This window comes from Ranitomeya imitator, chromosome 1, assembly GCF_032444005.1.
Source record: "Ranitomeya imitator isolate aRanImi1 chromosome 1, aRanImi1.pri, whole genome shotgun sequence".
NCBI classification, from domain to species: domain Eukaryota; kingdom Metazoa; phylum Chordata; class Amphibia; order Anura; family Dendrobatidae; genus Ranitomeya; species Ranitomeya imitator.
Window position 1 is genome coordinate 528,963,305 of NC_091282.1, and position 12,100 is coordinate 528,975,404.

The 12,100-nt window shown below is 43.7% G+C and overlaps 1 protein-coding gene across 2 annotated transcripts in view; it reads right to left on the minus strand.

The window, feature by feature from the left end:
* Window positions 1–12,100, minus strand: part of LOC138677227 (paralemmin-1-like) — a 249,583-nt gene that overhangs the window by 26,703 nt on the left and 210,780 nt on the right. The window contains exon 6 of one of the 2 annotated variants that reach the window (XM_069767216.1): window positions 5,655–5,759. In XM_069767216.1, the coding sequence (XP_069623317.1) occupies window positions 5,655–5,759 (105 nt within the window). The remainder of the gene's footprint in view (window positions 1–5,654; window positions 5,760–12,100) is intronic. The other variant, XM_069767224.1, reaches the window with a different exon arrangement.

Here is a 12,100-nt window from a genome sequence, read left to right on the forward strand (position 1 = left end):
TGGAGAGGGTCCACGGTTATTGCCCCCCCCCCTGGCTAAAAATATCTGCCTCCAGCCACCCCAGAAAATGCACATCTGGAAGATGCGCCTATTCTGGCACTTGGCCACTCTCTTCCCATTCCCGTGTAGTGGTGGGATATGGGGTAATGAAGGGTTAATGCCACCTTGCTATTGTAAGGTGACATTAAGCCAAATTAATAATGGAGAGGCGTCAATTATGACACCTATCCATTATTAATCCAATAGTAGTAAAGGGTTAAAAAATACACAAACACATTATTAAAAAGTATTTTAATGAAAAAATCACAAAGGTTGTTGTAATATTTAGAAAAAAAGTAGGAGCGCACTTACCCTGGTGTGGTTAACATCACTTTATTTGGACATTTAGAAAAACGAACAGCAGGGAGGGATGAGGTCAGCTACGGACAACGGCCGTTTCGTGCTCAACGGCACTTCAAGGGGTCCAGACGCTGAATGGATCGAGGGAGTGTTTTATAGACCCACCTGAGTTTGGGACTCAGTTGCATATATTTTCTGGATGCGGCACCCCTACGGTTCAGGTGTGGAGGATATGTACAGCCGTGACAACTCTTACAAGTGCCGGATCGGCAGTGTTGTAAGTGTTGATGGGTTCGACATATTAGCAGTGCGGATGTGTGTTTCTTCATTCACTGGACGTTGTTGTAATATTTTATTCTACGCTCAATCCACTCACTGAAGACCCTCGATCTGTAACAAAAAAAAAAAAAACAACAATATACATACCTTCCGAAGATCTGTAAAGTCCCACGATGTAAATCCATCTGAAGGGGTTAAAATATTTTGCAGCAAGGAGCTCTGCTAATGCAGCGCTGCTCCTTGCTGCAAAACCCCGGAGAATGAAGGTAAAGTAGGTCAATGACCTATATTTACCTTCATTTGCGGTGAGGCGCCCTCTGCTGGTTGTTCCTAGATCGTGGGAACTTTCCTAGAAAGCTCCCAGGCTCGAGTTCATAAGAGGCGCCCTCTGCTGGTTGTCCTCATATGAACTCGAGCCTGGGAGCTTTCTAGGAAAGTTCCCACGATCTAGGGACAACCAGCAGAGGGCGCCTCACCGCAAATGAAGGTAAATATAGGTAATTGACCTACTTTACCTTCATTCTCCGGGGTTTTGCAGCAAGGAGCAGTGCTGCATTAGCAGAGCTCCTTGCTGCAAAATATTTTAACCCCTTCAGATGGATTTACATCGTTGGACGTTACAGATCTGCGGAAGGTATGTACAGTATATTGTTGGTTTATTTTTTTTTTTTTTGTTACAGATCGAGGGTCTTCAGTGATTGGATTGAGCGTAGAATAAAATATTACAACAACCTTTGTTTTTATTTCATTAAAATAATTTTTAATAATGTGTTTGTGTTTTTTTAACCCTTTACTAGTATTATTGGATTAATTATGGATAGGTTTCATAATTGACGCCTCTCCATTATTAATCTGGCTTAATGTCACCTTACAATAGCAAGGTGGCATTAACCCTTCATTACCCCATATCCCACCGCTACACGGGAATGGGAAGAGAGTGGCCAAGTGCCAGAATAGGTGCATCTTCCAGATGTGCATTTTCTGGGGTGGCTGGGGGCAGATGTTTTTACCCGGGGGGGGGGGCAATAACCGTGGACCCTCTCCAGGCTATTAATATCTGCCCTCAGTCACTTGCTTTACTACTCTGGCGGAGAAAATTGCGCGGGAGCCCACGCCAATTTTTTCCGCCATTTAACCCTTTAATTTAATAGCTAGAACGGCCAAATTTTGCATATACACACTACTAACATTAGTAGTGTGGAATATGCAAACAAAAAGGTGATATGAGATGGTTTACTGTATGTAAACCATGTCTCAAATCATGTCGGGTTTAGGAAGGAGATAGCAAAAGCCGGCAATTGAATTACCGGCTTTAAAGCTATCTAGCGCTGTATGAAGTAATAATATATATAAATGGTCCTCGCCCCTCTGTATCAGTCCGTCATTGTTAGTTTGTTTACTGTATGTGATATCTGTAACTTGTATGTAACCCCTTCTCATGTGCAGCACCATGGAATCAAATAAATTATATTATTATTATTAATTATATTATTAATTATATTAATTATTAATTAATTATATTATTAATTATTATTAAATAATAATAATAATATATGTGTCTCACTGACATATATATATATATATATATATATATATACCTATTCTATGTGTACACATTTATTCTACCTATTCTAATGTAAGCTGTCAGTGTGATTTTACTGTACACCGCACTGAATTGCCAGCTTTTCTCTCTAACAGCGCTGCGTATTTCTCACAAGTCACACTGCTGGTCCGTGTGTAATCCGTATTTTTGGGGCTTCCATAGACTTTCATTGGCGTTTTTTTTGCGCAATACAGTGACAAACGCAGCATGCTGTGATTTTCTACGGCCGTAGAAAGCCGTATAATACTGATCAGTAAAATACGGCAGATAGGAGCAGGGGCATAGAGAATAATTGGGACGTTTGTTTGGCGAGTTTTACTGACGTATTTTCTGCACTCATACGTCCGTAAAACTCGCTAGTGTGACTCCAGCCTAATAGTGTGACTGCAGCCTTAGGGTTATGGCTTGTTCACTAGCATTGTTAGGAAAGGCTGGGTGATGCAAATTTCCCAGCTACTGTATATAAAAGCAGCCATGGGTTCTTCTAAGCAGCTGCCTAGCTCTCTGGAAATTAAAATGGTGGAGGGCCGCAAAGCAAGAAAAGGCTATAAGAAGATAGCAAAGCGCTTTCAAGTTGTCCTTTCCTCAGTTCGAAATGTAATTAAGAAATGGTAGTTACCAGGAACTATGGAGGTCAAGATAAGGTCTGGAAGACCCAGCAAAATTTCAGTGAGAGCTGCTTGTAGAATTGCTAGAGGCGCAAATCAGAAACCCCGCGCTTGGCTGCAAAAGATCTTCAGAAAGATTTAGCAGACTCTGGAGTTGTGGTACATTGTTCTACTGTTCAGAGACACCTGCATAAATATGGCCTTCATGGAAGAGTCATCAGAAGAAAACTTCTTCAGAGTCCTCACCATAAAATTCAGCATCAGAAGTATGCAACAGAACATCTAAACAATCCTGTGCATTTAGGAAACAAGTCATTTGGACAAATTAGGTTAAAATAAAATTCTTTGGTTACAATGATGAAAGGTATATGTGGAGGATAAAGGTTCAGAATTTCAGGAAAAGAACATCACGCCAACCATTAAGCATGGAGGTGAATCTATCATGCTTTGGGGTAGTGTTGCAGCCAATAGAACGGGGAACATTTCACTGGTAGAGGGAAGAATGAGTTCAATGAAATTTCACCAAATTGTTGATGCAAAAAAAAGCTGAAGTTGAAAAGAGGATGGCTTCTACAAATGGATAATGATCCTAAACACACATCAAAATCCACAATAGACTACCTCAAAAGATGCATGCTGAAGGTTTAACAGTGGCCCTCACAGTCCACTGATCTGAACATCATTGAAAATCTGTGGCTAGACCTCAAAATAGCAGTGCATGCAAGATGACCAGGGAATGTCACAGAATTGGAAGACTTTTCCAAGGAAGAATAGATGAAAATCCCTCAAACAAGAATTGAAAGACTCTATAAAAACCATTTACAAGCTGTGATACTTTCAAAAGGGATGCTACTATGTACTAATCATAAAGGGTGTCCAAACGTTTGCATTTGCCTATTTTCCTTTTTGCAATTTTTAAAATATAAAAGATTAAAAATAAATAAATAAATAAATATATATATATATATATATATATATATATATATACATATATACATATATATATATATATATATATATACATTTATTTTCTTAAAATACAAAGGAGATGTGTCATCTTTAACTTTAGCCCTTTTAGAGATCATTTCATGTTCAACTTACTTAACTGTTCATAATAACAGTAATTTTGACCAGAGGTACCCAAACTTTTACCTGCCACTGTACAATTCATCCAAAACTGAGTAAATGGAGATAGCAACTTGTTCTGCAAAAAAAGGAATTTTCATTAATAAAAACAAGCTTTGTTAACAAATTTGATAATGTTACACTTTTCGTTGCTATAGTTGTAGTAATACCAAGAAAATGTAAATTTTATCAAAATAAAGCAAGAAAAAAAGTTTGCTTTTTGGCTTGGGATTTTCTCTAAACTATATTTGTCGAGGGGGTGGGGTTACAATTTTTTTGGCATGCTATGAAAAAGTGACTGTTTGATAGCTTTAAAGAGGCCCTCAATTTTTTTTCACTAAATTTGTGTGTATGTGTATTGCAGTGTAGTGTGTGTGTTAATATACTCATCTTCTGCCACTTTCTCCGGTATCCTGCACTGTTCTGTTCCTCTTCTGAGTGATGTCATCACACATCAGACTCTCCAATTAGCTCTATGCTCTATAGTGAGCCACACGTCTCTTTTACAACGTAAGTCTATGTAGCCTTGTTCTGACGCTTCATAGGTTCTCACTGTAAAAGCCACTTTGGGGGTCACGTAGTGACATCACTCAGGCGCTGGAAATAGGCAAAGTAGAGTATAATAACACACACACTACAGTACATACACATACAGGGCTCAGGCAGACGTCCATGCAACTAGCACAGACTGCAATGCACGGTCTTACCGCCGGTCTCCTCACCTAAGTGGGGCAGCATCATCGAATTATATGAAGCTTTCATGCTCAAGCCGGGAGTCCCGCAGTCAGTCCTTGCATTGCGGTCCATGCTCAGACCTTGGATGTCTGCATGAGACTATACACAGATTTAGTAAAATTTAGCTTAGGACTGTCCCGATCAGAGTCACCTTGTCGTGGTGGGATGGCTTTTATGCTATTTTTGATCAAAAACAGTATTACTAAGAACCCTGTGCTATTTAAATGCACTTTTGCTTTTTCTTATTTAGTTACAGCAGGGTTTTTGCTCACTTTGCTTCTTGTAGGTTCTGTATGCTTTATGGCCAACGTGAACATGTGTTTATGTGCTACATGTATACCAACTTAAACCAAGGCTTGGGGGCTTGGGGAGAAACCGTGCTACACGAGCAACTGCAGCTTCACGTCAGCTCTATAGTACACTGTGTGGGAACTACCAACCACTATGGAAATGTATGGCACAACGATGCAGTAGGGGTTAGGTAGTGATTCAGATTGTATAGGAAAGTGGGAACCTAAAATCAAATTCCCAATGGGTGCTAAACCAATCTCTGTAAGCAGTAATTATATTAGAAGGAAAAGAGAAGATTTCTTGATGGCCATCAGTATAACAATAAACCTTCACAGCCCAAAAGCTGAATGGGCATATCATGTGCATGTTTACCACAGTATGGGTGTAAGTAAGCAAGTCCCAGAGTGTAAGCAGTGACCAATATCCATCTATTTCATCTTTAAATATCTATCGTGAACCAACCCGGTGCTTGGTGAGTGCTGTAATGTATAAACCAACAATAATAATAAAATGTTTCTATGATTCATACCTTTTCTCGGTTGTGTAAAAAAGTTGGTTCAACGCATGAGGTTTTTTCCATTTCAATTCACAACCAATTAAATAATATCACTTTATTGACAAACCGTCCACTAACACCTTAAACACGTATATCTGATAGGGTTTTATATACTCACCAGGTGCCCTTGTGGTTCTGTCACAAACGTGAGATGGTTCAGGTTGGTGTGAGTAGAGGTTTGTGATGTCAGGGATCTGGGAGTAGATATAACTTACTGCATCTGCTTTAAGAAAGAGCAAATATGGTTAGGTTATCAGCATTGTGGAGCCCCACAACCGGAGCGGTGCTTAGACAGCAGCAGAGAGCTAAATTATCAGCCGGCACAATGTACATCAGAGCATTCTACTGGACAGCTGGATCAGAGGACACAAAGTGCAGATTCATTGCCTTGTGATCGGAGTTCAATAGACTAGCTGAGGCAGGAGGGAACACATCCAGGTCCCTCAAGCTTAGTCATACAGTGATGGAGTTTGGGGAAATTTACACAGTGGCAATGCTAAAGTGATACTTATGGGTTATGCAAATTATTTTATATTAGTACCACGGAGAAAAAAAGGCTGCAGAAGTTGTATATGTACGTAGTTTAGCCACACAAATTATAAAATAAGCCAACCAATATTTTCTTTAAAAAAAAGATGTAGCAAAATCAAAGTTGATTTTTTTTTCCAAAGTACTCAATTCTGCAACTGTCCATTTTATCTGACTGAACCTGACTCAGGCAAATAGAACCAATTTGAAGAAAATTTTGAAACAAAATCTGCAATGAATTCACCTTGCCAAGTATGGACCGTTATGTCAGGACCAGGTACAGGTTTCCTGACCCAAACTCAACAGCCGCATCTGTATTTGGACCATGAACATCGGAAGTGTGAAACCATTCTAAAATGTCAAAACAGGACTAGTGAAGGCAATCGGCATATTGTAACCTATAGTACGAACTTAACATTGTTAGAAAAGAGCAGGCCGGAGCGAGCCGTCCCCTCCCCCCAGACTGTGTACGTGCAGGCCGACATGATAGGGGTTTGGGAGCAGAAGGGTAGAGGGTGGGGTTATGTTTAAGGGGAGGGGGTAATATGCTTTAGGGGGGGTTTATAGGGCAATGAGGGGGTGGGGTTTGGCCAATTCCCACTCTGGAGGCAATCGAGAGAGACGTACCAGATGGCGTCAGTCTAGCAGGTGCTGCAGAGGCTGAGGGTGGCTGCTGCAAATCAGCCTCCCGGCTGGCTGGAGGCCCAGGTGGCCAGCATATTGGGCGGGTCCGGCCCCCAGAGCAATTGTCCCCGGATGCGCCTCAGCCTCAGCGCAGGCGCAGGAGCCCCTCCAGGGACCCTCTGGACCGAGTGCCTGACCGTGAGCATCCAAGCAGGGCCCGGTCCGGGAGGAATCCACCTGCCGCGCTGGGGCCTGCGGCAGTTGATAGGCCCTCTTCTCCTTTGCTCCGGGGGGTGGGGCCTTCATGCGCCGGATCGTCAGGTACTTCTGATGACGTCACGGCGGGGCACCGCGGTGATGCTGCCGCCGGGCGGCCTGCTTCCCCAGCACGATCGAGACAGCGGGGGAGAGCCACTGCGGCTGCAGCGGCGGGCAGTGCCGGTGGACTTGTGGGGCTGCCGTGCCCGACTAGTGACAACGGGCCTTCTCCTGCATCGTCGGCCAGATATGGAGGGAGCCATATCCAAAGGTGTGTTGAGATCGTCTCTGGCGGTGGGCCCGTACCCAGGGTACCTTCATATTGGGCTGCATCGGGATCAACGGCAGCAGGCCAGGATGGGGCCGGAACGCTACGGCCCACATCGCACGGTGAGCCTCAGACCCAGGGGGTGCCACAGAGCAGATCGGGAGCAGGTGATGGCTGGACGAGCGGGACGACTGCGGCTGGGGGGACTCCAGCTCCCCTACAGCTTGGTGAGGACAATGTCTGTTTTGTCACCGACATTATCGTTTTCCCCGGTAGTTGGAATTAGTTAGGTGGGTGGGGCCGTGGTTATGGGGGAGCATTCGAGGGTTCGGTCGGATTTGGGGAACAAAGGGGTAGGTGAGTTGTTGTCTAGCGTCTGTGAGTTGCTTACACGGTTGGGAGGCGTTAGGTCGATGCCGCCACCGTTGGCGGTATGGGTGGGTTCTACGGATTAAGGTCTAGGAGTGTCTGGCGGGGGTTCTGCGGCGCCGAGTAGGTCGTCGGAGCCCGTGTCTGTGTCAGTGCAGACTGAAAAAGAGAAGGAAGGCGGGATTCGTTTGGACGATAAAGCTCGGGGCGAGGTTTATGTTTGTTTTGAAGGGCCATTGGGGGCTCATTTAAAAAAGGAAGTCAGGGAGAAGATTTGGAAGGATGAATACGTGGAGATCTTTTTGCTCCTTCCTTTGGAGAAATTTAATTTAGATAAGAGCAAGAAGGAGAACAGCAAGAAGGAGGATGAGGAAAAGCGGAGATGGCATCTTATTCCTCAGACCTTCGTGAATTGGCAACAAGCGTTTGCGATTCTGGCGAGCGTGGTTGGCGAGAAGGCTCCTGAAAACTGTTCCGCCTTATTTTGCTATATGGATTCGATAGGTGAGGCGCATAGGGCATATGGGGGTCAGGCCTGGCTCCGGTACGACGAGCAGTTTAGGCAGCGGAAGGCGGTTCATCCAGCGATTAGATGAGATCAGAAAGACATTGGTTTGTGGTTGCGGGTGATGACGCCAACGAAATTTGGCCATTCCTTTCAAGGTGGGGCCAGTACTGCCGGCCAAGCTGCCTCGCAAGGAAGTTCTTCGGGATCAGGGGGTCAGGATCAGGGGGTCAGTCTGGACAATCGGGAGGTCAAAAACACAGTTTGTGCTGGCAGTTTAATGACGGCCAGTGCAAGTTCGGAGCTACTTGTAAGTCCAAGCACGTGTGCTTGCACTGCAATGGATCTTCCCATGGTGCTGCCAAGTGCTTTAAGAAAAAAGGGAAGCCAGAGGGCAATTCAAAAGGTGGTGACACCAGTGAGGCTGGACGCGATCGTCGCCTATCTAAATAGGTTCCTGGATAGGGCGAAAGCAGAGTTGTTCTTGGGTTTTCGGGATGGTTTTCGTATACCTGCTCCTCCTTTTGGTATCCCTCGAGTATTGAAGAATTTATGATCAGCTGAGTTACATGCTTCTGTGGTTTCGGACAAGTTGAATAAGGAGGTTTCGTTGGGGAGAATGTCCGGACCTTTTCCCGTTCCGCCGCTAGAGGATTTGGTAGTTTCGCCGTTGGGCGTGGTTCCGAAGAAGGAACCAAACAAGTTCAGGCTGATTCAGCATTTGTCTTACCGTTGGGGGAGTCCGGGATAGACCTGGAGCTTTGCTCCGTGGTTTATACGTCTTTTGATGAGGCTGCACGCTGGGTGCGTAGTTGTGGTAGGGGTGCGCTGTTGGCCAAGACCGATATTGAGTCAGCTTTTCATTTATTACCCATTCATCCGGATAGCGTGAGGCTGTTGGGTTGTTATTGGAATGGGGGGGTTTACGTTGATAGAAGTTTGCCGATGGGTTGCTCATTGTCTTGCGAATACTTCAACGCTTTTAGTTCCTTTCTTGAGTGGGTCGTTCAGGATGTGTCAGGTTTGGATTCAGTGATACACTATTTGGACGACTTTTTGTGCATCGGGCCGGGTCATTCCGGATGTTGTGACATGGCCTTGAGGACAGTGATATGGGTAGTGGAACGTTTTGGTGTTCCGTTGGCGCCGGAGAAAACAGAAGGGCCTAGCACGAGTCTTTCGTTCCTGGGCATTGTTATCAATTTTGTTTCTTACATGCATCTGCATATTTCCCATAAGGGATTGGGGCAGTGTTCTGGAATCACTGCGTTGAGAAACACGTGATGGTGTCTCCGCGGTGTTGGATGTTTTGGTCTCCCCGAGGCCAATCATCTGTGCCTTTATATATACACCAACTTAGAAAAAACAGAGATCCCTAAAAAATAACCTTTATTAATATAATTAAAAAAGACTATATTTATCCACAATCAATAAAAAAGTATTAAATGTACCTAGTGGACCCTAGACCGAGCTACAATGCACCCTGCCTAACAGTGGAGGTTGGCACCCTACTTTACCGCGGTAGGCGCCCCCACTCCTCGGCGGCTAGCCCTTACAAGCCCTATAAGGACCTATAGTTAGAGAAAGACTAATTAGCCCTACTGAAATCTATACTAATACCCTACCTAACAGTGGAGGTTGGCACCCTAATTTACTGCGGTAGGCGCCCCCACTCAACGACGGCTAGCCCTAGGGTCCCTAACAGTCCCTAAGGTTCGGGATAGACAAAAAGATATGTCCCACAAACACCACTGATACCCGTAATGGAGAAAAAACAAAAATAGAAAAAATATTCAAAACAAAGAATAAATGTATATCACAAAAATATATATATATACTAGCACCTTATAATACTAGTGTAGAAAGATGCTATGATGGAAGAAACATATACCACAGGTGCTGTATAATAAAGATACCTTAACCCAAATACGGGTATACTGGATGCAATAATATGTCCAAACAAGATAATACACAGCACTTAGATGAAGTCCATTTTCTGTTACACTTCAATGGTGCAAATGTTTGATGTAAAGTAACCAGTAGTGCATGTCCATAAAGTATGGTACAATTACAATGACAAAAAAATGGACCAAAAGACAAAAAAAGAGGAAAGTACCTCTAAAAGGCACACAGTCAGAACCACAACCACCACTCGATAATAATATTGCGAGAACTCCTCAGAGTACTTATAATGAGGGTAAAAGGGCTCAATCGTCCTTTTTATGCAAATAGACAATCAGATCCATATTATAACCAATATACTCATCTATTTGCTGAAATCTCATGGTGTGGGTCCGACTGTAGCCAAAATGACACAGGGCGATTATGTGTAGATGAACATCACCAGCGTCTGTCAGATACTTCCCCAGCAATGCCCAACGCGTTTCCCCCCCATAGGGAATGGCGGGGGTTCATCAGGGGTAATGCAGTCACACATACAGTGAAGATGCTGTTGTAGTGTGACTGCATTACCCCTGATGAACCCCCGCCATTCCCTATGGGGGGGAAACGCGTTGGGCATTGCTGGGGAAGTATCTGACAGACGCTGGTGATGTTCATCTACACATAATCGCCCTGTGTCATTTTGGCTACAGTCGGACCCACACCATGAGATTTCAGCAAATAGATGAGTATATTGGTTATAATATGGATCTGATTGTCTATTTGCATAAAAAGGACGATTGAGCCCTTTTACCCTCATTATAAGTACTCTGAGGAGTTCTCGCAATATTATTATCGAGTGGTGGTTGTGGTTCTGACTGTGTGCCTTTTAGAGGTATTTTCCTCTTTTTTTGTCTTTTGGTCCATTTTTTTGTCATTGTAATTGTACCATACTTTATGGACATGCACTACTGGTTACTTTACATCAAACATTTGCACCATTGAAGTGTAACAGAAAATGGACTTCATCTAAGTGCTGTGTATTATCTTGTTTGGACATATTATTGCATCCAGTATACCCGTATTTGGGTTAAGGTATCTTTATTATACAGCACCTGTGGTATATGTTTCTTCCATCATAGCATCTTTCTACACTAGTATTATAAGGTGCTAGTATATATATATATTTTTGTGATATACATTTATTCTTTGTTTTGAATATTTTTTCTATTTTTGTTTTTTCTCCATTACGGGTATCAGTGGTGTTTGTGGGACATATCTTTTTGTCTATCCCGAACCTTAGGGACTGTTAGGGACCCTAGGGCTAGCCGTCGTTGAGTGGGGGCGCCTACCGCAGTAAATTAGGGTGCCAACCTCCACTGTTAGGTAGGGTATTAGTATAGATTTCAGTAGGGCTAATTAGTCTTTCTCTAACTATAGGTCCTTATAGGGCTTGTAAGGGCTAGCCGCCGAGGAGTGGGGGCGCCTACCGCGGTAAAGTAGGGTGCCAACCTCCACTGTTAGGCAGGGTGCATTGTAGCTCGGTCTAGGGTCCACTAGGTACATTTAATACTTTTTTATTGATTGTGGATAAATATAGTCTTTTTTAATTATATTAATAAAGGTTATTTTTTAGGGATCTCTGTTTTTTCTAAGTTGGTGTATATGTTTTTCTGGGATTCCGCATTATTGTGATTTGGTTTTTTAGGCTGTGCCTTTATAGCCTTTTTACTAGGCACTGCTCCTAATAGCCAGATTCCTACTCCACACTGATGAGGGGCAAACACCCCGAAACAACTGTCTGTGGATGGATACCATGCTTGGCATAGGTGGCTTTCCTTTATAGGATGCTGCCCTTCCCGTGGTTGTTCCTTCCCGGGAAAAAGGCCTGGCTATTCACTGCTTGCGTCGAGAAACACGTGATGGTGTCTCCGCAGTGTTGGATGTTTTGGTCTCCCCGAGGCCAATCATCTGTGCCTTTATAGCCTTTTTACTAGGCACTGCTCCTAATAGCCAGAGTCCTACTCCACACTGATGAGGGGCAAACACACCGAAACAGCTGTCTGTGGATGGATACCATGCTTGGCATAGGTGGCTTTCCTTCATAGGATGCTGCCCTTCCCGTGGTTGT